At 45.5% G+C, this 26,470-nt stretch overlaps 1 protein-coding gene across 2 annotated transcripts in view; it reads left to right on the top strand.

Moving 5' to 3' along the window:
- Positions 1 to 663: 663 nt before the first annotated feature.
- The window catches only part of aars1 (alanyl-tRNA synthetase 1), a 56,602-nt gene continuing 30,795 nt past the window's right edge, over positions 664 to 26,470 (top strand). For both annotated transcript variants that reach the window (XM_038807117.1, XM_038807118.1), the window contains exons 1-11: positions 664 to 734; positions 4,305 to 4,469; positions 9,602 to 9,790; positions 11,056 to 11,201; positions 12,308 to 12,499; positions 14,083 to 14,227; positions 15,125 to 15,270; positions 17,918 to 18,026; positions 19,953 to 20,103; positions 20,927 to 21,051; positions 25,212 to 25,356. In XM_038807117.1, the coding sequence (XP_038663045.1) occupies positions 4,326 to 4,469; positions 9,602 to 9,790; positions 11,056 to 11,201; positions 12,308 to 12,499; positions 14,083 to 14,227; positions 15,125 to 15,270; positions 17,918 to 18,026; positions 19,953 to 20,103; positions 20,927 to 21,051; positions 25,212 to 25,356 (1,492 nt within the window). In that variant the 5' untranslated portion in view covers positions 664 to 734; positions 4,305 to 4,325. The remainder of the gene's footprint in view (positions 735 to 4,304; positions 4,470 to 9,601; positions 9,791 to 11,055; positions 11,202 to 12,307; positions 12,500 to 14,082; positions 14,228 to 15,124; positions 15,271 to 17,917; positions 18,027 to 19,952; positions 20,104 to 20,926; positions 21,052 to 25,211; positions 25,357 to 26,470) is intronic.

The raw sequence follows: 26,470 nt of genomic DNA on the forward strand, positions 1-26,470 counted from the left end.
TGTGCGGGGCGGCCTGAGGGAGGGCGGTCACCGCGCATGCGCTGGTTGGCACTGGCCCAACTGCGCATCCGCAGTACCCGAGTCTTTTACGCGGCGCCCCTAGCACATGGCGCCCCGGGCGACTGCCCGAGTTGCCAGTACCTTGAGCCGGCCCTGGTGGGAGGAAACCGAAGCACCCGGAGGAAACCCACACAGATATGGGGCGAATGTGCAGATGGAGACGCAAGCTGGGTATTAAACCTGGGACCCTGGACAATGCTACCCTACTACCCACAGGGAGAGTATTCCATCACTCTCCTGACTTGTACCTTGTAGGTTGTGAACAGACTTTGGGGAGTCAGGAGGTGAGTTAGGCAGTTAGGAGTTTTAATGTGCCTGTTCAGTTTCATTGTATATCAATGTCTGCGAAGTTTTAAGTTGGGGAGGCCCCACATTAATGCAAGTGGCTGCTGTGATTTGCAGTCTGCAGACATTGCCAGCACGGACGCTAATTGATTGACAGGTAGTCCCGGGCCAGCCCGCTGTCACGTGGGCGGGGTAGTTGCATCAGCCTGGATGTGAGGGGCGGGGCCGGTATCTAGACTGACATACCTTCACACCAATCACAGGCCTGCACTCCAGCCCCCATGACAACGGTTCAGCCAATGGGGGTGGCGAGTGGGCGGGAGCGGTGCCTGGTGCCTGGTTGCTGGCGGCCAGTCGGTGCTGAGGGGAAACCGGGGAGGGCCGAGCTGGTGAGTGGAGTGGGAGCCGGGAGGTTTCTAACTCTGGTTGTGTCTTTGTTTCTAACACTTATAGCGGGGCCTTTCTGGTTGGGGGTTGCGGCCTGTGAGTGCAGCCTAATCGGCTGAGTGGCTCCAATCTGAGCCGGTGCTGCGGCCCATCAAATAGAATCTCTCCAGTGCGGAAGGAGGCCACTTGGCCCTTTGAGTCTGTACCCACCCTGAAGGTGGCAGCACTGCTTGTTGTATATAATCTCTTATATAATTTATATGATATAAGCACTGCTGTTGTGTAATATGTATATGTTTGTGTGTGAGAGAGCCTCTGGTTAGCATCATGACCCTTGCCCTTTGCTTTTTTAAAAATTCATTCATGGTATGTGGATGTTGCCAGCATTTATTGCCCATCCCTATTTGTCCTTGAACTGAATGGCATGCTAGGCCGTTTAGAGGGCATGTAAGAGTTAATCACATTACTGTGTGGCTGGAGTCACATGTTGGCCACAGCCAGACACGGTAAGGATGGCAGATTTCCTTACCGAAAGGAAAATCTGGGAACCAGGTGCATTTACAACAATCGACAATAGTTTCATCGTCATCACCAGACTTCTAATTCCAGATTTTTTTTGTTGTATTCAAAGTTCACCATCTGCCATGGTGGGATTTGAACCTGGGCTCCCAGAGCATTACCCTGGGATTACTAGTCCAGTGACAATACCACTGCGCCACTGCCCCTCCCTAAAATTGCATTGGGTTCATGTCCCACTTCAGAAATTTGTCATAATCGAGGCTGACATTCCAGTTGAGTACAGTACTAAGGACAAGTGGGGCAAACCCGCCCTCTTCCCCTAAGATTTTAGGACCTAGGAGCAGGCCACTCACACCCTCCAGCCCAAGCAAAATATGCTGCGGATGCTGTCATCTGGAACAAGAACCGGGGATGCCGGGAAAACCCAGCAGGTCTGCCAGCACCTATCAGGAGAGGAATAGAAGAGTTTTGAATCCACCGACTCTTCGTCAGAACTAAAAGGAGGGAGAATGTAGAACCCGCAACAAAAATTCGCAACTTTAAGAATAAAAGACAAGTAAGGTCATGGCTGATCTGGTTATGGTGTCAACTCCACTTTCCTGTCTGACCAGCACCACCACTGCTGCCCCCCCCCCCCCCCCCCCCCCCCCCCCCCCGTTCAAAAATCTGTCTAACTCAGCCTCCGATATATTCAGTGACCCAGCCTCCTCCCCCTCTGCTCCCTGTGCAAGAACATTCCAAAGAGTAACAATCCCTCAAGAGAAGAAATTTCTCTTCATCTCTTGCCCCTTATTTTGAACCTGTGCCCCCCTAGTTCTAGATTGTTCCATGGTAAGGGAGCACCCTCTTGGAATCTTATTTTATTCTTTTGTGGAATATTCCAGATTTATTAACTGATTTTATGTTCTACCATGGTGGACCTCTGGATTACTCGTCCAGTGATATTACCATTATCTACCCTATCAAGCCCCTCAGTATCTTATAACTTTCAATAAGATCATTTCTCCATCATTTATTGTCCATCCCTTGAAGCCATGGTGGTCTGCAGCGTCTTGAACCGTTGCAGTCCATTTGTTGTAGGAATGCCCACAGTGTTGTTAGGAATAAAGTTCCAGGAGTTTGACCCAGTGCCGGTGAAGGAACTGTGATTATAGTTCCAGGTCATGATGGTGTATGACTTGGAGGGGAACGTGCGGGTGGTGCTGTCCCCATGCATATGCTGCCCGTTTAGCTGGTAGAGGTCGTGGATTTGAAGGAATTTTAATGGTAACTGCACAGCGCTGCTTCGATGGTGAAAGGAGTAAATGTTGAAGGTGGTGGATGGGTACCAATCATATTGGCTGCTTTGACATAGATGGTGACAAGTTATAACTCTAACTTTATCAAACATGATTTCTATTTTCATAAAACCATGTCCGCTCTACCTGATTGTATTATGATTTCTAAATGTTCTGCGACTACCTCCTTAATAATGGATTCTAGCAATTTCCTAGTGGTGGATGTTGGGACGAACTAGCCTACAGTTCCCTACTTTCTATCGCCCTCCTTTTGAGAATAGTGATGTTCCATTTGAGGTTTCCAATCTGCTTGGACCTTTCCAGAATCCAGGGAATTTTGGACAACCAATGCATCCACTATCTCTGCAATCACTTCCTTTATAACTCACAGATACAAATCCAGGAGACTTGTCAGTCTTGAGTCCCAGTAGTTTTTCTCTAGTGATTGTAATTGTTTGAAGTTCCTCTCTCCATTTTGCTCCCTGCTTTTCTACTGTTTTTGGGGTACTTTCAGTGTCTTCTCTATTGTGAGAACAGATACAAAATACTTGTTCAAAATCTGTGCCATTTCCTTGTTTTTCATTATTAATTCCCCAGCCTTGCCCTCTAAAGGACCAACGCTCACTCATTGTGCCTACTGTTTTCCTTTTCATTTACTTATTGAAGCTCCTACTGTTTATCTTTCTTGCTAGTTTTCTCTCCAATTCCAATTGCTTTTTTTAAGTCATCCTTTGCTAGTTTTGAAAATTTTCCCAATTTACTAGCCCACCATTTTACAGTGTTGAACATCTTTTCTTTCAATTAGAAACTATTGTGAACTTCCTTAGTTAACCATGAATGGTGCATTCCCAAAGTCTTGCTTTCCAATTGAAATATATCTTTGTTGCGATTTAAGAGCGGTCTCCTTAAATATCAGCCACTGTTTAGGACTCTAGTTTCAGACCCAACTTTCTCATCCTCGACCTGAATGTGAAATTCTATCCTGACCAACATTTATCTCCTCAACATCACTAGAAACAGAATATCTGGTTGTTTATTCCATGATCGAATGGCTTCATATGTTAATACTAATAACCTTTATTAATATCACATGTAGGCTTGCGTAACACAACAATGAAGTTATCGTGAAAATCCTTTAGTCACCACACTATGGCGCCTGTTCGAGTACACTGAGAGAGAATTCAGACTGTCCAATTCACCGAACAAGCACGTCTTTCAGGACGTGTGGGAGGAAACCGAAGCACCCAGAGGAAACCCACATAGACACATAGAAAATAGGAGCAGGAGGAGGTCATTCGGCTCTTCGAACCTGCTGCACCGTTCACTATGATCATGGCTGATCATCCAACTCGATAGCCTAATCCCGTTTTCCCTCCATATCATTTGATCCTCTTCGCCCTAAGTGCTATATCTGACTGATTCTTGACTACGTCCTGTGGTAACTCATTCCACAGCCCGACCATCTCCCCATCTCTGTCCGAAATGGCCTACGCCGTATCCTCGGAATGTGACTCCTGGTTCTGGATACCCCCACCATCGGGACCAATCCTCCTGCCCTGCACATCTTTTAGGTTGTGGGGGTGAAACCCACGCAAACACAGGGAGAATGGTCACGCTAAATTGTCCCTTAATTGGGAAAAAATGAATTAGATATTCAAAAAAAAATTCAAAAAAGAAATGGAACAAGAAGGAAGAACAAAGAGTCACCTGGAAGTAGGGATAGAGAGAGAGAAAAGCTTAAATTATGCGTTTAACGACTACTCCCATTCCTTTCAGACCTCGTGGATTGATTCTAAAATGGATTCCACACTGAACGCTGGACAGATTCGACTGAAGTTCATTAACTTCTTCAAACGTTACAACCACGAGTATGTCCACTCCTCGGCGACTGTCCCTCTCGATGACCCCACACTGCTGTTCGCCAATGCCGGCATGAACCAGGTAAGTCAACAGATTGATTTCATCTCTGCGGCCTTGAAATTGAGCTGTATGAATATGTATTTATCTGTTGTTTGTGGGGGGTACCAACCTGTACTTCATTTGTATCTGTTTAGTCTGTGGTCCAGTTTGCCATTTTACCATTCAGTTACACAGGGTAGGTTTGGATGGAGAAGACTCTATCTTATTTTATCTCATCCTAGAATCTGGATCCAATCACCTTCCCATTAATGCTGAGCTGTTTCTATCTCTGATGATCACTGGTTGGTAGATGGTCTCCATGTGGACTTTAGTTCTGAATATTATAAAGTTATATTTGCTTTTTTTTTTAGTTTAGCTAAAGATTTTCGCAAACACATTCACTCACTGCTAATTCCACAACACTGTTGTAGTAAGAAAACAGTGAATCGTATTGAGTTCCTCCTATCCTAAGTACAAAGTTGAGAATGTTTAACTTCAGGCAGATAGTGAGATTTATCTGCTTCCCAAACCGGGCTTCAATTAGTTATTGGATTGTTCTGTAAAATCACCGGCCCCTAAACTTTCGTACTGAACAGAAACACCACATTGGGAAGGAGTTGGGTGGGCTGTGTCACTTCAATAACCAATCTAGTTGATAGCCATATTGCACAGTAATGGGAGATGGAGAACATTGGGAGTCAGTAGCTGGAGTCTGAAAGACAAATCAAACGTTACGGGCGGAATCTTCCCAAAATCTGGTCAAGGTGTCAGGTTCAGACTGAAAGCCGGCGTGTATCTCTCCAAGTGCACAGCTGAGTTTTCAGACAGGATTTTCTGGTACCCTGTGCACAGAGAATCTGGGCATGTGGTCTTGACGTCACTCTCGCACGCTGGGCCTGATAGAGCTGGCAAGGCCGGCTCCACAATGATGAGGTGTCCTTTAAAGATAAAGCGCTAAAAGATGACCCATTTCCTCACGGACACAGAGGACCGCCCCATAAACATCAAGGCATCCTCCATCCCCCTCACTCCACCCCCCAGCAAACAAACATCTGGGTATACCCCCCCCCAAAGCAAGCATTTGGGCATTCCCTGCCCCACCAAGCAAATGTCAGGACTTTCCCATCACAGGCATCACCCTGCCCTGAGGCATTCCCCTCGCTCCCAGGTGCCACCGTCCACCCCCACCACCACATCTAAGGGGAACTCCTCAAATGGGGCTCCCCAAAAGACCTGCCCCAGCAGTGCCAACCTGGCGGTGCCTGGGCACTGCATTCACCACCTGGGGGTTATACTTACCTGTGCGCTGTGGCATGGTCATTACAACTCATTTTTGCTTTTGAAAATCAGCAGTGATTTGCATCGACTTGACATCACGCCGGCTGGGTGGGACGATATGGTGAGGGAAGAAGTAGCTGCATTAAACCCTATCATTAGATTGAGTTATTTTAAACTATGCTAATCAGGCTCACGCGCTTCCTGGGAGTGAACCTGGGAATCGTATTATCGAAGGAGAGTGGGCAGCAATATCATAGTGGTTAGCACAATTACTTCACAGCTTCAGCATCCCAGGTTCAATTCCCGGTCTGGGTCACTGTCTGTGCGGAGTCTGCACATTCTCCCTGTGTCTGCGTGGGTTTCCTCCGGGTGCTCCGGTTTCCTCCCACAGTCCAAAGATGTGCAGGTTAGGTGGACTGGCCATGATAAATTGCCCTTAGTGTCCAAAATTGCGCTTAGTATCGGGTGGGGTTACTGGGTTATGGAGATAGGGTGGAGGTGTGGGCTTGGGTAGGGTGCTCTTTCCAGGAGCCGGTGCGGACTCGATGGGCCGAGTGGCCTCCTGAACTGTAAATTATATGATTCAAATCAAAATCTTGCCAACTCAAATCCCACTTTCGTTATCTCGTGAAATTTAGCAATAATTACTGGATTTGCACCCACAGTTAGCACAACTGCTGGATCACTGCCTGCAACATAGACGAAAAATGTTGGAAATACACAGCAGACGTAATCTGTGATAAAAACAGACTAGTGTAGCATTTTGGGTGTGTACCCTTCACCAGATTAAGGGTACTATTTGAAAGATCTTGCTGCTCTCCGTTCAATTGATGACCCATCTCTTTTGCATTTTCTCTTCATATTTGATTTCTAACATTGGCAGTTTTTCTTTTCCTCTTTAAACTTGAGGCAGACGGTGAAGAATGGTTGCTTCCTAGTCAGTAATGTTCTGTAAGAAAGTGCTAGACAGTGTACAATAGTTGCATGAGGTAACTGGCTTATTTATTTTGTCCATCTTGAAAAGAAGTGCCAAAGCTCACCATGACACTGCTTGATGATGTATTGATTTAAGGCAATCAGCAGCTTGCAATGTAGGGAACTCTGGTGTGGTTCCTCCTTAGAATCCATAGAATCCCTATTGTGCAGTAGGAGGCTATTTGGCCCATCAAGTTTCCACCGACACTCCGAAAAAGCACCCCACCTAAACCCACTCCCCCGCCCTAACCCCGTAACCTCACCCCACCTGCACATCTTTGAACTGTGGGAGGAAGTCGGAGCACCCGGAGGAAACCCACACAGACACAGGGAGATTGTGAAAAATCCACACAATCACCCACGGCTGGATTGGAACCCGGGTCCATGCTGCTGTGAAGCAGCAGTGCTAAGCACTGTGCTGCCATGCTGCCCCCGTCAGAGTTTCTATACGCTGGATCACATTACTGGTCTGACTCATCATTTCATCTGCAGTAAAATAAATTCTGATCTTCAGTGTGGATTTGGTATTTAAAGGGTTAATCTTGACCCTTTTTATTGTTCAGCCAATTTGATGAGAAAAATTCACTGTGTATAGTTATAAAAGGTTAACAGCTAAAGAGGTTATGTTCTTGTCTTAGCCACTTGAGAGTTGCAGGCATTGTTTCAGTCTCAGTTCATCCTTTCTGGAACACTGCTAGCTAGAATTGTAGCATCCGACATTGAGATTAATGAAAATGATCAAGCTTTTCAAACAGACCTCTTTCAAAAAGGTAATGCTGAGCCGCAGATGTTCTGAACCATGTTCCGAGTGCAGCCCAGAACAAGAACTGGGTTATGAAATACAGGTGCGATATCTAATATCCTGCAACCGTGGGCCGTCCAGCCTGTATAGTGCCTGACCAGCGTCCCGTTTCAAACATTTCCGGTTACTCAATTTGATGTATCATTTTCTTTATGGACGGTTGTGGTTGAAGATGCCCTCAAGATAATCTAATATATGACAGCATGTCAATTAAGCAAGCCTTTAAGCATGGCTGCTCCTGCTCCATTCTGGGTAAGCATTTTTCAAGCAAACACAAACCAGCCAGTGTGCAGTGGCTTAAACAATAGAGTTATCTACTTCAAAATGGCCAATTTTCAGACAATTCCAGTTTTCACATACCTGGAGCTTGGTTATTGTGTCTGGAGGAATGCCGAGAGATTTGCCTAACCAGAGGAAGCCTGAAATGCATTGCTCCTGTCCAAGCTCGGGAGGGCTGGAGTACATGCGTTTTGCGATGAACAAGCCTTAGGCCACCCAGGCTCCGAGCCGAGTGCTGGTGGGAAGGTTGGGCTGGCAGTTGGATTTTAAGCCTCTGCGATTGGACCCTGCTCATGGGGGCTTGGTGAGCTGAAGGGTGTGGGGTCTGGGGAGGGTGCAAGGGTGTTATGAAGACTAAAGTACCACCGTTGTGTGAGCACATGATTTACCTAATTTACAGTATTGATCTAATGAATACTGTGCACATGCAGGAGCTAACATTTTTGCATGTATGAGATGCACAATCCCAGTCATGAATAAATTGTGTACTTTCAGCTTGCTATGTGGCGCACATATGTTGATCATGAGATGGGCAGATACAAGTGAACTTTCTGCTTTGTAAACTATTAGCTCACTGGGCTAATCGCTGGCTTTTAAAGCAGACCAAGCAGGCCAGCAGCACGGTTCGATTCCCGTACCAGCCTCCCCGGACAGGCACCGGAATGTGGCGACTAGGGGCTTTTCACAGTAACTTCATTGAAGCCTACTCGTGACAATAAGCGATTTTCATTTCATTTTTCATTTCATACTGGTACCAGTCCCCTCAACATACCTCTGATTACCGAGCAGGTTAAGGCATTGCCTAGTGCAATATTAAACCGCTTAGACCAGGACTCCCAAATTGACTGATTGCAGCTATGATAACTTGGTTTCTGCACTTGGATTCATCGCTCCCTGAGGGGAGTGTTTGAACCCAGACCAGATTCACGTCTGATCATTATAGGGCGCTGTGTGGAAGACTGATTAAGACGGGATCAGATGTGACTGTGATTTTAACCCACGTGGCTAACACATGTGCCGTTTGGGTGCAATCGGTCTCACGGTAGCATGGTGGTTAGCATCAATGCTTCACAGCTCCAGGGTCCCAGGTTCGATTCCCGGCTGGGTCACTGTCTGTGTGGAGTCTGCACGTCCTCCCCGTGTGTGCGTGGGTTTCCTCCGGGTGCTCCGGTTTCCTCCCACAGTCCAAAGATGTGCGGGTTAGGTGGATTGGCCATGCTAAATTGCCCGTAGTGTAAGGTTAATGGGGGGATTGTTGGGTTACGGGTATACGGGTTACGTGGGTTTAAGTAGGGTGATCATTGCTCGGCACAACATCGAGGGCCGAAGGGCCTGTTCTGTGCTGTACTGTTCTATGTTCTATTGGATAATTGCTGGCAGAGGGGTGGCATGGTGGTAAAGTGGTTAACACTGCTGCTTCATAGAGCCAGAGACCGGGGTTCAATTCCTGTCTTGGGTGACTTTCTGTGTGGAGTTTGCACTTTCTCCCTGTGTCTGAGTGGGTTCCCTCCAGGTGCTCCAGTTTCCTCCCACAGTCCAAAGGTGTGCAGGTTAGATGGATTAGCCATGCTAAATTTCCCCTTGGTGTCCAGGGATGTACAGGCTAGGTTGTGGCGATAGGGCAGAGCAGTGGGCCGAGGTTGGATGGTCTTTCTGAGAATCATGCAGATTCGAGTGGCCGAATGGCCTTCTGCACTGTAGGAGTTCTATGATTCTAGTTATGGAACTGTACTGCAGCAAAGTTCAGCACCTCTGGGGATTGGGACAGAGATGCTTCAAGGGAAAACAGATTTACAGCGAGAACCTTTTTCTAACAAGTAATTTAATTTTTCCTTTACAGTTTAAACCAATTTTCTTGAACACCATTGACCCATCCCATCCAATGGCAAAACTAAAGAGAGCTGCAAATACTCAGAAATGTATCCGTGCCGGAGGGAAACACAATGACCTGGATGACGTGGGGAAAGATGTTTATCATCACACGTTCTTTGAGATGTTGGGTTCTTGGTCCTTTGGTGATTACTTCAAGGTAAGGCAAGTGGCTTTCTTAGTAAATGCCTTAGACGAGTAGACAAGAAAACAGGAAATGTTCTGATATTGTTAAAGCCTAATTGTTAATAACACTTCCTGAATTTTAGAGAGGTTAGGGAGTGTGTACGATGGAGGTATGAACTTGGGGGTTCTGCCACTCGAGTATGTTCCTGATGGGCTACACAGCAAGATTCCAACCTTCGCCATTTATCTGTCTACCCCAACAATATAGTGGGGGGGAACTCATCTTTATTATTGTACATGGTGTCATTAAGGAATGCGGCTGTTGCATGTGGTGATTTGGTTGACATGCTGGAGGCAAGGGTCGGCGCGGTGGTCAGCACTGCTGTCTCACGGCGCTGAGGACCCGGGGTCAATCCCGACCCCAGGTCACTGTCCATGTCGAGTTTTCACATTCTCCAAAAAGATGTGCAGGCTAGGTGGATTGGCCATGCTAAATTGCCCCTTAATTGGAAACAATAATTGGGTACTCTAAATTTATTTAAAAAAAGACATGCTGGGGGCTGTGTAAGGAACCCATAGATAGGAATTTTAAAATATGCGTAATTCTTAATAATGCAAAATAGCTGTTTGAGGGAGTGGAGGATAGTTGCGAGTAGTATGGGAGGGCCCCAGCCAATCATGTCCCTGTGTTCTGGTCCTGCCTGAAGCTAGAGAAATATTTTTCAGCACTATGTCCGAGGTTTTGTGTATGGAACTGGAGCCAGGTCCCCTGGCGGCCATATTCGGGTGTTGGACTTGCGGAGCTGCAGGCGGGAGTGGGGAGGGGCAGAAAGAAATGCAAGAAGCCCTCATTACCATGCATCAGTGCCACTGTTGGGGCTGTTTAGCTCACTGGGCTAATTGCTGGCTTTGAAGGCAGACCGTGGCAGGCCAGCATCACGGTTCGATTCCCATAACAGCCTCCCCGAACAGGCGCTGGAATGTGGCGACTAGGGACTTTTCACAGTAACTTCATTTGAAGCCTACTCGTGACAATAAGCGATTTTCATTTTTTCATTTCATTAGATCACAGCTATGTCATTTGCCAATAGACAACCTTCATAGTCCTCAAATTACATTGGGGACTAACTTATCCAGGTGCAGACAAACATCTCCATTTCCATTCAGTACATATGTTCACAACCGATGCTGCAAGTTTGTTCAAAGTATTGGAAAGTTATTTTAATGAAATTGGTAACCTTATTTTCCGAAATGCAGTGTGTGCGTGGGGATGACATTTGTTTTTCTGATGTCTGTTAGGTACTGGCTTGCGAGATGGCCTTGGAGCTACTCACAAAAGAGTTTGGGATCGCCATCGAAAGGCTTTATGTGACGTACTTCGGAGGGAATGCGCAAGCAGGGCTGGATCCGGATCTTGAATGCAAGCAAATCTGGCTCAATCTTGGGTGAGATTTTATTAAAGAGAGTTCCTTTTTTTTCCACTTTTGTTGCCTTTCAGTGCTTTTCCTCAATAATTCCATTGTTGGGTATGGGTTGGAACTATCTGTTATACCCTAATTCAGTCATGTTCCATATGTGTTCTATCTAGATTCCCCTTCACGCCTGAGCATTTTATTCTGAAAAATTAACTCATCATTGCTGAAACCTAAATGTCAATTCGAGCTGACCTTGCCCGATAGCTGACCAGAGTAGTAATGGGGGTGTTTCGTATTGTTCTCGTCTCCTGCCAGCAGCATTTCCAGCTTCCTAGCCGAGCTAATCATCGGGGAATATAAAAGGGGTTGCTGATCCTTTGTAGGAAGAGATGACTTGTACAGCTCTCCAGTGTAAAAGCCCTTCAACTGCATAACCTAGAGGCATGAGTTTTATGTTCATATCATAGAATTAACAGTGCACAAGGAGGCCACTTGGCCCATCGAGTCTGCACCAGCTCTTGGAAAGAACACCCTACCCAAGGTCAACACCTCCACCATATTCCCATAACTCAGTAACCCCACCCAACACTAAGGGCAATTTTGGACACTAAGGGCAATTTATCATGGCCAATCCACCTAACCTGCAGATCTTTGGACTGTGGGAGGAAACCGGAGCACCCGGAGGAAACCCACGCACACACAGGGAGGATGTGCAGACTCCGCACAGACAGCGACCCAAGCCGGAATCGAACCTGGGACCCTGGAGCTGTGAAGCAATTGTGCTAACCACTATGCTACCGTGCTACCCGTAAATATGCTAGAGGAATTATCTTGAAGTGGCTGTACTTGAGTACTGCCGCCCTTGCTAGGATTGATTAACTCCTTGGAGATCTGTGATTGACTTCCATAGCGATATGGGCCAAGAAGATCCCATTCTGGGATCCTTTAAGGATCTGGACCATTTGTCAAACGTTTAAGAGTAGAATATATTTAAACAAACCGTTTCAGTAGTAAAAGGTTTAATTAGAGAAAATCCACTTCTGGCTCTGAACCACACAGCAGTGAAGTACAGTTAGAAGGTGGTCTGGTCTTTTTGCTCCCGTATTAAATGTAGTTGATTGTTTCTTTCTGTTCAGAATGGCTGAGGAAAGGATTCTGCCAGGGAGCATGAAGGATAATTTCTGGGAGATGGGCGACACTGGCCCTTGTGGCCCCTGCAGTGAGATACATTATGATCGCATCGGAGGGCGTGATGCCGCTCACCTGGTCAACATGGACGATCCTAATGTTCTGGAGGTCTGGAACCTTGTGTTCATTCAGTTCAACAGGTAACCACACCCCATCAGTCAGCATGTCATCAAATCTTCCTGCTCTGCCAGGGTTTGGCTCAACATTATTGAGATAAAGCAAAATAAATCAATGTTGCGTCTTGAAGTGATTTGTTTCTGAGCTGTATCCTGATGTTCTGTATTTGTTTTCTCGTAATGGTACCTCACATTTCATCCTGTGGTGTGAGAAATGGGGTTCCTTTTACTCCCTGACACTGACAGATGATAAATTTGGCCACTGGGTCTTATGCAATAACCTTTTTTTAAAAAATAATTTTTATTGGAATTTTTTACAGAAAATATAAAATATAACAACAAACTATGAAATGCAACAAAATAACCCATAAAAACATTAACACCCCCCAAACCGTAACAACGCATGTATCCCCTCCCTCCCACCCCCCCAACCCCAATGAACAACAAGAGAACTTAAAAATAAATTAAAATTAAATAAACAAACATAGTCATCGTCTCTCCCCCTTCCCCCCGGGTTGCTGCTGCTACTGTCCCAGTACCCTATCGTTGAGCCAGAAAGTCAAGGAAAGGTTGCCACCGCCTAAAGAACCCTAGTGTCGATCCTCTCAGGGCGAATTTGACCTTCTCTAGCTTAATAAAACCCGCCATGTCATTGATCCAGGTCTCCACGCTTGGGGGCCTCGCATCCTTCCATTGTAGCAAGATCCTTCGCCAGGCTACTAGGGACGCAAAGGCCAGCACACCGGCCTCTTTCGCCTCCTGCACTCCCGGCTCCACCCCAACCCCAAAAATCGCGAGTCCCCAGCCTGGCTTGACCCAGGATCCCACCACCCTTGACACCGTCCTCGCCACCCCCTTCCAGAACTCCTCCAGTGCCGGGCATGCCCAGAACATATGGGCATGGTTCGCTGGACTCTCCGAGCACCTGACACACCTGTCTTCACCCCCAAAGAACCTACTCATCTTCGTCCCAGTCATGTGGGCCCGGTGCAGCACCTTGAATTGGATGAGGCTAAGCCGCGCACACGAGGAGGAAGAATTAACCCTCTCCAGGGCATCAGCCCATGTCCCGTCTTCGATCTGTTCCCCCAGTTCCCCCTCCCACTTCGTTTTCAGCTCCTCTACTGACGCCTCCTCCACCTCCTGCATAACCTTGTAGATATCAGATATCTTCCCCTCTCCAACCCAGACCCCGAAAGCACCCTGTCACTCACCCCCCTCGCAGGAAGTGAAGGGAATCCCTCCACCTGCCGTCTAGCAAATGCCTTTACCTGCAGATACCTGAACATATTTCCCGGGGGAGCCCAGATTTCTCCTCCAACTCCCCCAGACTCGCAAACCTCCCATCAATAAACAGGTCCCTGAGCTGTCTGATGCCCGCCCTGTGCCAACCCTGAAATCCCCCATCAATGTTCCCCGGGACGGACCTTAGGGGCAAGGTGAATGCCCTCATATTTGCCGACATTAAATCCATTTGCCACAGTTTTGCCCATTTACTTAATCCATCAATGTCTTTTTGTAATGTTACACATCCATCTATACTACTTAACAATACCGCCTCTCTATGTCATCGAGAAACCTAATTACTCCTTTGCTTCCCTATCTAGAGAGACTGATGGCAGTCTGAAACCTCTGGCTAAGAAGAGTATTGATACTGGAATGGGTTTGGAACGGCTGGTGTCAATTCTGCAGCGTAAGATGTCAAACTATGACACCGACCTGTTTCAACCTTACTTTGAAGCCATTCAAAAAGTAAATGATTTAAAAAGTCAATTTATCTACTGCAGTTTCAAGTTGCGGTGCCTTTTACCCTGTTTTTCTCTATCCGAGTGTTTCTCTCTTCCTTTGTTTGAATGAGTTTTGTAGTTGAGGATTTCATAGATGCAACAAATTTAGAATTGCAGAGCAATACAATACAGAAAGAGACCATTCAGCTTACTTTATTTTATTTTTAGAAATAAATTTAGAGTATCCAATTCTTTCTTTCCAATTAAGGGGCAATTTAGCCAATTTGCCTACCGTGCACATCTTTTGGGTTGTGTAGGTGAGACCCACGCAGAAACGGGGAGAATGTGTAAACTCTACACAGACAGTGACCCAGAGCTGGTATCGAACCCGGGTCCTCGGCGCCGTCAGGCAGCAGTGCTAAGCACAGCACCACCGTGCTGCCCTAATTTGAAATATATTTTGAGGTTAATGTCACTGTACAAGACTTCAGATAATTGAATTACCAACACTTGGGTGTTGACAATGAACTTCTTCTCAACTGGTGGTTGCAGTGTTCCAATGTGAGACTAAAGCTCTCGACATGCCTGGTTTTGCAGACATCGCAGCTACATTGAAGTGAGAAACCTCCCATTCGATCTTGAATTTTCACAGTGCTGGATTTCAAGCATGAGGCTTATTTGAGTGAAAAATTATCCTCTGATGCCAGAACGTCAGGAGATGAGGGCTGTCCCCCAACAGAAACAGCACATGCTGTCATTGTGTCAGCTTGTCGGGTACTAGGTACTGAGGAGCAACAACGTTGATTTATGTAGCAATTTACCAGAAGGAAAAAAAATGTCCTGAATACTTAACTGTTGCTTCCACTCCCATGATGCCCTGTTTGAAGGCGGCTTGTTAATTAATTTACTTCTCAAATTCCAGGGAACTGGCATCAGGCCGTATACGGGGAAGGTGGGAGCTGACGATGTTGATGGAATAGACATGGCCTACAGAGTGCTGGCAGATCATGCAAGGACCATAACAATTGCTTTGTCTGATGGGGGCAGACCAGACAATACTGGTAGAGGGTAAGTTGGAAAGCATTAGTAAATCATGCAGTGGTATGCATCCACCTCTGCCGTTGCACCATTCCCAACCAGTGGAGACAAACTGTTTACTGCTAACACACCATCTCTTGTTTGTTGTGTTGGCTCCTGCAACAATATCATCTTGCTAGTTACAGCATGTCAGTCCAGCTAACACTTATAGTTGCTATATATGAGCCACATGCAAGGTCCCACTATCACGCAGGTATTCAGAACGATGATTGGACATTAGACTACTGCTACATCCCACCTATGTCATAAAAGAGAATAAAAACTTCCATTTACATGGCACCTTTCATGACCTCTAGAGCTCACAAAATACTTCACAGCCAATGAAGTACTTTTGAAGAGTAGTCTGTATTGTAACAGAGGACACCTGACAATCTGTTTGCTTCACTGCAAGGTTCCACAAGCAGCAATGCAATAAATATTCTGATCTATTTTTAGTGATGTCAGCAGAATTTTGTTCAACAAGGGATATGGAGTCATGGCAGGTGGGTGGGGTTAAGATATGGGGCAGCACGGTAGCATAGTGGTTAGCACAGTTGCCTGGATATTGTCTAAGTTTTACTGCATTTGGACATGGACTGATTCATTATCTGAGGAGTTGAGTGGTGCTGCACGTTGTGCAGTCATCTGCAACATTCCCACTTCTAATAGTCTGATGGAAGGGAGGTCATTAATGAAGCAGCTGACGATGGTTGGACCCAGGACACTACCCGGAGGAACTCCTGCAGTGATGTTCTGGAGCTGAGATGACTGACCTCCAACCATCACAACCACCTTCCTTTGTGCCAGATTTGACTCCAACAAGTGGAGAGTTCTTCCCCTGATTCACATTGACTCCAGTTCAGCTAGGGCTCCTTGATGCCATACTCGGTCAGATGCTGCCTCGATGTCAAGGGCAGTCGCTTTCACATCACCTCTGGTATTCAACTCTTTTGTCCATGTTTGAACCAAGGCTGTAATGAGGTCCGGAACTGAGTGACCCTGGTGAAATCCAAACTGAACGCCCATGAGCAGGTTATTGCCGAGTAAGTGCTGCTTGATAGCACTGTTGATGACTCCTTCCATCACTTTACTGATGATGGAGAGTAGACTGATAGGTGGTAATTGGCTGAGTTGGATTTGTCCTGTACAGGACACACCTGGGCAATTTTCGACATTGCCAGGTAGATGCCAGTGCTGTACTGGAACAGCTTGGCTGCGGGTGTGGCATGTTTTGGAGAACAAGTCTTCAGTACTATTGCCAGAATATTATCATGTGGCTATTGGATCACGCCCTATGTGTCATTGCAGGCGGGAAACCCCTTGTGAATCCTGCTGGCTGTTGTGGGAGGATTCCCATCGCAATCCACCCACACTTAATCATTTCTGGGTCTCTGGATTATTTGTCCTGAATTATCTGAAGAAAACATTGTGCGGCTTGATTCTGATTCCTTCTGGCCAAATATCATGCTGCATTTACATGCTTTCACATTCATTCACATGCACTCATAGCATTCACATGTGTGCACGTGAAGAAGGGCTGTTTAGTACAGGGGGTAGTTTCTGGCACTGTGTGCAGCATAGCCCAAATACAAGTCTCATAACAGAATCTTCAGGTCAGAAGGAGAGAAAAACCTCTGAATAAAACTGGAATCAGAGAGCATTCTTGGTAAGCGTGTGAACAACATAGAGGAGTACAATCGAAAATGATTTGGCGTTGAAGGGTGTCAGGGTCTTTTACACAACAGCTGCAAGACCAATGGAGAGGAACCTTACAGAAACGCATAGCTGAGAACCTCTACTAGTCGGCTTAATCCTTTTTTAAACCACATGTCCTAATGTGAAAGGACAGCAGTGATGAAAGTGGCACCAGTTAACACTCATTAGTGGAATTGAATAATTTGCTGCTCCTGTATACAACCCCTTACCCTATCAAGAATAGCAGCCCAGCTACCTTTATGACCCATTACAGGTTGAGAGTTGTCATGAATTCTTTATTAATGTGTGATATCAAAGGAGTGGCAAGAGGAGAATAGAAATTCAAAAAATCCCAACTGAACCATTGGCCAGGATTTTCCGTTCCATCTCCCCTCAAACCTGTAACCTAATGGGAATCCTGACGCTCAATATCGGGGACTCCATTATAATAAACTTGCATGTCATTATCAGGTCTCTACTTCTGATTTAACCCCACTACCTGTTCGATAATCCATTCACATTGGGGTGAGGGCACGCTGGCGTGAATTACGCCTGGTCTCCCACAGTGGGTAGACCCACCAGAGAAGCTCCGGTGAGTGTATCACTTAGAAGGGAGAGGGTCTGAACCGGGCAGTACCTGGGCACTGTCGCCTGGCACTCAAGAGCCCGCCCACCAGCGTGGTGATGTGAGATCTACCCCTTCAAGTTTTTGAAAGAAGTTTCACGCACTCCGGTGGAGAAAGCTGCTGTTGTGGCTGACAGCCTCACGCCGCTTTTCCCACCTGCTGCCACGGTCTACGTGAGAAAGGGAAAATTTTGCCCATTGACTTTCTTTTCTGTATTCATTACAGAATTTGGATCAGTTAACTAACTAGGTTGTATCCTTCTATATAGGTTATATAAAGTGACAGTCCAGTGGTTTTAAAGATGTTTTTCTATACAGGTATGTTTTAAGGAGGATTCTACGAAGAGCAGTGCGATACTCCCACGAGACGCTCAATGCATCCAAGGGTTTCTTTGCTTCTCTGGTTGATGTGGTGGTGGAATCTTTGGTATGTATATTGCACCCGTGGTCATCTTTGGAATTTTCTGGTGAGTGAGCAATTCTTGCAAAAGGTTTATCCTATAGGAAGAAAACAGAAAATGCTGGAAGAATACAGCAAACCCCCATGTCTGCTGAAAGAGAAACGGCAGGTACATGTTTTGAGTGTAGATCCCCTGGTCAAACTCCCCGGCAAAGGGAATACATCTGAAAATGTTCTCTTTTAGGAGCTGTGCATTTTTTGATTTTCTTCAGGTTTTCCATGTTTTCTTTTTTGTTTTCAATGAGATTTCCTTTTTTTATCATCTTTGGATTGGTGGGCATCTGTTGACCCAACTCTTTGGCAAGGGGTGCCAGGCACTATATTGGCACTCCAATGCAGAGAAGGGTGGGTCACCATGGACCACTCCAGTGCAGCCGGCAGCTTAAGGCTAGTTACAAACACTGATGTTAAACAATAGACAGTTTTCCCCTCAGAATCATAGAATCCCCTACTGTGCAGAAGAAGGCCTTTTGGCTCATTGCGCCTGCACCAACCTTCTGAAAGAGCACCCTGCCTTATCCCCATAACCTTGTTCAACCTTTGGACGCTAAGGGGCAATGGTTAGCATGGCCAATCCACCTAACCTGCACCTCTTTCTGGACTGTGGGAGGAAACCAGAGCTCCCAGTGGAAACCCACGCAGACATGCGGTTATTGGGGTAGGTGGAATGTGGAGTTGAGGCCACAATCAAATCAGCCATGATTATTTTAAATGGTGGAGCAGGCTCAAAGGGCCGAATGGCCTCCTCCTAACTTGTAACCAGGAAGAGAGGTAATACAGAAAAAAGTTGGAACTGCTGAACATCAGCTGAATCGTTAATGCTGATTTTGCAGCAAACCCATTTCTAATTGTTGTTTTAAAAACTGGAGTTTGGCATTTTTGTCTCCTGCAGGTGATTATTCAGTACCTTACCTAATCAACATTCGCCATGTATGAGTCTGAGCAATTAGTTCTGAAGGTTATTAGATCTGCTGCAACCTGCAACTAAAATGGGTCCTGGTGACACAGATTAAAGGATAATGAAACAGTCAGGAGCTGTTTAGTTCCTGCATTCACACATTTCTTTTGGTGACTAACAACAGACCCATTAATGTTTGGTTAAATAATTGTACGAGCATTGCTACATTTAGTACTATGCAGCAAAGAGGCCAGACTGGGTAAGGATGACAGTTTTCCTTCCCTAAAGGCCATTATCATTTTATTATTGTTACAAATAGGCTTACATTAACACTGCAATGAAGTTACTGTGAAAATCCCCTCATCGCCACATTCCGGCACTGTTCGGGTACACTGAAGGAGAATTCAGAATGTCCAATTCACCTAACAGCACGTCTTTTGGGACTTGTGGGAGGAAACCGGGGCACCCGGAGGAAACCCACGCAGAGACGGGGCGAACGTGCAGACTCCGCACAGACAGTGACCTAAGCCGGGAATCGAACTCGGGTCCCTGCCGATGTGAAGCAACCGTGCTAACCACTGTGCACCTGTCATCCCGAATTAACCAGATGGATATTTGACAACAATTAATCTTTGCTATGGTTCCCATTATTGACATTAGCTTTATATTCCAAATATATTCATGTAGATCCCACCAGCTGCCCTGGTGGGATTTGAACACCCATGTTGTCCTGAGTCTACTGGACCAGTGACATTACAAATTCAGGAGAGATGGTTACCTGATCAACGGGCAGTTAAACTCTGACCTGAGCCTTTATTTACTAACAAATAGTTACACTTTGCATTGTATCGCTCTCCTGTCATTGTGTAGCCATTATTTGAGTGACCACAATTTTTCCATGAGAGATTGACCGGCCAACCAAAATAAGGTGAAGGAATTCTATACAGTCCAATTGAAAAGACATTTTATATGAAAGATTATTGTTTGCTCTTCAGGGGGATGCATTCCCAGAACTAAAGAAAGACCCAGATATGGTGAAGGATATTATCAATGACGAAGAGGAGCAGTTCCTGAAAACACTCAACAGAGGGCGACGTATCTTGGAGAGGAAAATCCAAAGTTTGGGGGAAAGTAAAAAGATCTCAGGTTTGTAAAGGAATTCATGAAAAATTTGCCCAAGAACTGAATCTAGTACCTTGGTTCCTTAATGAGAGTGGGATTCCCCTCTTCTCTTTTTGTTTAAATTACATCTAAAGAAACTGACTGAAGTTGGAGCATTGAGATTCCTGTGATGACTCCCCCATCTGACAGGGTTGGAAAGCTATGAGTGGTTTTAATAAAGAAAGGAGAAAGAACTTTCCTGGACAGGAGGATTCACATCCTTGTTTACAAATCTCTCCATGGCCCTGCACCTCCCTATCCCTGTAACCTCCTCCAGTAAACCAGCTCTCTGGGATTCCTGCACTACTCCAGTTCTGGCATCTTGGGCACCCCTGGTTTTAACCATTTCACCATTGATGGATGAGTTCTGAAGCTGTCTAGATTCTGGGAATTTCTCTCACTCTCACTTGAGACCTATTGCTATGTTAAAAGTGATATGGTGGCATGTGAGAACCATAATTGAAGGAAACAAGGTTGACCTGAATTTATGATTTTGTAAATCTAGTATTACTTTTATTAATAACACTGATTATCTTTATTTCACATGTCACTTCAACTGACTCAATGATCAATAAACTAGTTACATATGCAAGATTCTAATCAATATCCTTTACTGCAAAGTGTTTGTCTATTGATGTTGACAGAATGCATATTCAGGCATGGTTATTACTTTCAGGATGGAGAGTGGTGAGGAGGAGAGGAAAATACTGTTGCCAATCAATTTTGCATTAAATAAAAACAAAATTGAAATGTTGACACTTCCTTTCCAGGAAGTGATGTAATGCAATTATGTGACTGCTTTCACCAGGTGACACTGCTTGGCTGCTCTATGATACTTATGGTTTTCCTGTGGATTTGACTGGACTGATTGCTGAAGAGAAGGGACTCGGTGTGGATCTGGAGGGCTTTGAGAATGAGAAGAAAGCTGCTCAAGTGAGTTGGTGTTTTTGTTTCACAGATGCAGTCTGTTAGATGGCTGACAGTTACCAGCCAGTCATGAGATAGGAATGCTTTTTATTGTGTCCTAAAGGTGATGGAAAGCTGAGCCGGTTACATACCAGAATACATTGTTTTTGTAGCGGGCTGTATCTATTGACCCCACAATGCGGAACACTCCTCTTGTCAAGGAACACTCCCCTTATACCCTGTTATCTCTCGCTGTCTTGCAAGCCAGCACACAAGCAATGCACAAATACATTACGGCCAACTCCTGCCGTTTACCGCGGTTCAGTTCCCGTGGATTCTCGCAAAGTGTGCGATTGTAAATGATAAACTTGCACAGTGCGTGCTTTCTTACGTAGCAATGACGTGGGAAAGGTGAAAGTTCAACATTCTAAATTATGAACTGTGATTAAGTGTACAACTGTGTTTGCGTGGGTAAACAAATCCGTGATATGGGGGGGGGGGGGGGCGTGAACGACGTGAGGTTTTTGTCATAAATTTAGAGTACCCAATTATTTTTTTCCCCAATGAAGGGGCAAGTTAGCGTGGCCAATTCACCTGCCCTGCACGTCTTTTTGAGTTGTGGGGGTGAGACCCACACAGACACTGGGGAAATGTGCAAACTCCACACGGACAGTGTTCCGGATCGAACCCAGGTCCTCGGCACCGTGAGGCAGCAGTGCTAACCAGTGCGCCCCCGTGCTGCCACTGAATGACGGGGGTTGGCTGCATTTTCCTGCAATGAGGCAAAAGCACCTTGCAGGCAGCCAAATCCCTCTTCCGATCCTGCAGTTCACCTCCAGAGCTCTGATTCAGACGGGTACCTGCATTGCTTTGGAGAGGACATGTGCAATGCCCACTGCTACGCTAGAGGCCTTCCTTGCCCAGTTACAATAGACTGACTTATAGACACTGATAGTGTTATGATTTAGCTGCATGATTATTTTAGTTTTGTTGGGATTGACTTTTACATCTTTTAATTTAATTGTACCATATTTTTTTGTCACTATTAGTAGTTATTTGAGGGTACTGGTTTTGATGATATCACCACCTTGCATGCAAACTGTATGCAAAATGAAGCTTTCAAGCACTTTCTGAAATCCGAGTTTGACACAGAAAGACTGAATCCAAAATTATTTATCCTCACCAGCCGGGCCTGCTGAAACATAGCCTCGTCATGCTTTGTTGAGTTATTATTATTGCTTAATATAAGTTTGGAAATACTCAGGTGATTAAAGAGCCCATGATGCTATTTTGAAAATGGTCGGGAGATTTCTCCTGATATCATAGAATCCCTGCAGTGCAGAAGGAGGCCATTGGGCCCATCAAGTCTACACCAACATTCTGGGAAAGGACCCGACCTAGGCCCAATCCCCAGTCCTAATCCCGTAACTCCACCCAACCTTTGGACACCAAGGAGCAAGTTAGCATGGCCAATCCACCTAACCTGCACATCTTCGAAATGCAGGAGGAACTCGGGGCACCCGGAGGAAACCCACGCAGACATGGGGAGAAGGTGCAAGCTCCACACAGTCACCCGAGGTTGGAATCGAACCTGGGTGCCAACCACTCTGCCACTGTGCTGCCCAAACCTGGCCAATATTTACCTGTACCTCAATGAACAGCACTAAAGCAGATTATCTGGCCATTAATCACATTGTTGTTAGTAACACCTTGATGTGCCAATTAACTGCTGTATTTTCTGCATTTCAACAGTGGCCATAATTCAAAAGTATTTCATTTGCTGTAAAGTGATTTGAGATGTCCTGAAGTGGTGATAGATGCTATACAACTAAATAGAATAGAATACATACAGTGCATAAAAAGGCCATTTGACCCATCGAGTCTGCACCAGCCCTTGCTCCAATAGAGCACCCTCCCTAGACCAAATCCCCATCCCATCCCTGTAACCCCACCTCGCCATTGGCTGATATTAGCATGGCCAATTCACCTGACCACATCTTTGGAGGAAACCGGAGCACCTGGAGGAAACCCACGCAAAATCCACACACAGTCACCCGACATTGGAACTGAACCTGGGTCCCTGGCACTGTGAGGCAGCCATGCTAACCACTGTGCCACCATCTTTATTTACTTTTAATAATGAATCTGTTTTCTAGATTAGCGCTCTCTGAAAATGGATGTTTTAGACATTTTGTGGAAAAGAATTTCCATTAATTCTGTTGTTATTGGCCAGGGTTTAGAGAACCCCAAAGTGTATCATGGAGTTCACCTGACCCACAACTTTTCATAGATTGTGGTATGGGGAGCACACGGCTCACTCTACAGGTGTGGTACAGCAGAAATGGAAAAGTATTTTTTAAAGCAAAACAATGTTTATTCTATGAACTCAAATTAACATTTTTAAAACATACAGTGAACATCTTAGCAACCATTAATTCAAATACAACCCCCCCCCCCCCCCCCCCCCCCCTGAAGACTACTACACTAAGCTTTCCTTTTAATATCCATAAGACTTAAAAACAACCTTTAACAGACGCACATCAGGTTAAACTCACTACTGAGAGCAGTTATTAGTTTTAAATCACAGGATCGATTTACATTCTTTAGATTACAGAGAGGGACTCATACACCTTCTGGCTGTGACTGCAGCTATCCAGCTCTGAAGATGAAACTAGTCAATGATAAAGGCGTTATATAAATGCAAAATGTTGTTGCAACCCAAAATGAATTTAAAACATTAAAATTAACGTAGACAAAAAGTGGTTGTTCAAATCCTGCAGGTTTAAAGGGATGGGCTCAGTGTACAAATAGTAGAAATTGCAAAAAAACACAATAAAAGTTGATCACTGGGACCTAAACGCAAAGCATAGCAGAACAGGCCACGGTAACAGCAAGATATCTATCAGTACTTTCATAGTCAGATTGTAGTTACTTGGTAGTTCTACATAGAACATAGAACAGTACAGCACAGAACAGGCCCTTCGGCCCTCGATGTTGTGCCGAGCAATGATCACCCTACTCAAACCCACGTATCCACCCTATACTCGTAACCCAACAACCCCCCCCTTAACCTTACTTTTTAAGGACACTACGGGCAATTTAGCATGGCCAATCCACCTAACCCGCACATCTTTGGACTGTGGGAGGAAACCGGAGCACCCGGAGGAAACCCACGCACACACGGGGAGGACGTGCAGACGCCGCACAGACAGTGACCCAGCCGGGAACCGAACCTGGGACCCTGGAGCTGTGAAGCATTTATGCTAACCACCATGCCACCGTGCTGCCCTTGAATTTGAATTTGCCCTCTGAACTTGAATTTTGCTGAAAGAGACGTGGCTGAAGCTTTATGCTGTGCATTCATCTGGACACGCAAGAATGTCTCAGCCAATCAGAGTCGACTTCCCACCAATCAGCACCCTTTTCTCCTGTAGTATAGATTGAAATTCGGCATTCTTGTATTTGTCCTGATGGATGCAAGATGAAAAGCTTCAACAACGTGGCTCTCTTTTCAGCAATATTGAAAATTCTAGTCAGGATGAGGTGAAGATGATGAAAGTTGAGGCCACAACTTGAGTTGAGTGTAAAGTTATCCCTCCTGCCTGCCACAGACAAAAATTGAGTAATATTTACTCTCTAAACAAAGTTATCCAATATGAAAACCAGTGAGTTAATGTAAATGATCTGGAAACCGAAGAAAGCTGAAGAGCCTCGAAGCTAAATTGAACAGTTGAAGAATTCAGACCCCAGAATGTTGAACGGGAGAAGATTTTCTGATGCTCTGATAGCCAATATCAGGAAATCACGAAACAGCAGGGAGAAACCAGATTGCAAAGAGGCCAGTTTGGTGAGGACGATGAAACAGGCAGGAGAAACTACAGATCTCTTGGTCTTCTTTCTATTTGGTGGAAAATAATGGAACCTGTAATTGGAAGTTAATTTTCTGCAGGAATGCAGACGACCTCCTTAATGCCTTCAAGCCTGTGGAAAGAGTTGTACTGGTCTTGTTTGTCCAGTTTCCAGTAGGCTGGTGTGAAAATGTATTGTTGAGCTGATAACCAACCTGTCGCCCTGAAGCGTTTTGAGTGCTTTAAAAAAAATAAACATAATTTCACAAGTGCACTTTTTAAGCTTGCAGGAGCACATTTATCTGCATAAGTAACAATGTGTTTGGTTTGAATTTGCAGCTGAGATCTCAGGGTAAAGGTATGGGTGATGATGACCACATCATGCTTGATGTCAATGCAATCGATGAGCTGCGTGCCAAGGGTTTTGAGGCCACTGATGACTCTTCAAAATACAACTACAAGTCAGATGACGAGGGAAACTATGGTAACTTCAGTATTGTTGCTGTGAATTAGAAGGCAGATTTTCATGGAGAAAGGGCTTGAAGGGGATTGATTTTGACAGTCTTTGCCAATTTTCTCCACCCGGTCACAGCTCCTCGCCCTGGTGCCGTTCCATTTGTGGCAGGGGACGTGCAATGCCCAGTCATCTCACAAACCTGCCTCTCATCCATTGACTCCATCTACACCTCCTGTTGCCTGGGGAAAGCAGGCAGCATAATCAAAGACCCCTCCCACCCGGCTTACTCACTCTTCCAACTTCTTCCATCGGGCAGGAGATACAAATGTCTGAGAACACGCACAAACAGACTCAAAAACAGCTTCTTCCCCGCTGTTACCAGACTCCTAAATGACCCTCTTATGGACTGACCTCATTAACACTACACCCCTGTATGCTTCACCCGATGCCGGTGTCTATGTAGTTACATTGTGTATCTTGTGTTGCCCTCTTATGTATCTTCTTTTATTTTATTTTCATGTACTTAAACATCTGTTGAGCTGCTCGCAAAGTCTTGGAAAGGTTTATAAGAGATAGGATGTATAATCATCTGGAAAGGAATAATTTGATTAGTGATAGTCAACACGGTTTTGTGAAGGGTAGGTCGTGCCTCACAAACCTTATTGAGTTCTTTGAGAAGGTGACCAAACAGGTGGATGAGGGTAAAGCAGATGGGGTGGTGTATATGGATTTCAGTAAAGCATTTGATAAGGTTCCCCACGGTAGGCTATTGCAGAAAATACGGAGGCATGGGATTCAGGGTGATTTAGCAGTTTGGATCAGAAATTGGCAAGCTGGAAGAAGACAAAGGGTGGTGGTTGATGGGAAATGTTTAGACTGGAGTCCAGTTACTAGTGGTGTACCACAAGGATCTGTTTTGGGGCCACTGCTGTTTGTCATTTTTATAAATGACCTGGAGGAGGGCGTAGAAGGATGGGTGAGTAAATTTTCAGATGACACTAAAGTCGGTGGAGCTGTGGACAGTGCGGAAGGATGTTACAAGTTACTGAGGGACATAGATGAACTGCAGAGCTGGGCTGAGAGGTGGCAAATGGAGTTTAATGCATAAACGTGTGAGGTGATTAATTTTGGAAGGAATAAC

This window comes from Scyliorhinus canicula, chromosome 9, assembly GCF_902713615.1.
Source record: "Scyliorhinus canicula chromosome 9, sScyCan1.1, whole genome shotgun sequence".
NCBI classification, from domain to species: Eukaryota; Metazoa; Chordata; class Chondrichthyes; order Carcharhiniformes; family Scyliorhinidae; genus Scyliorhinus; species Scyliorhinus canicula.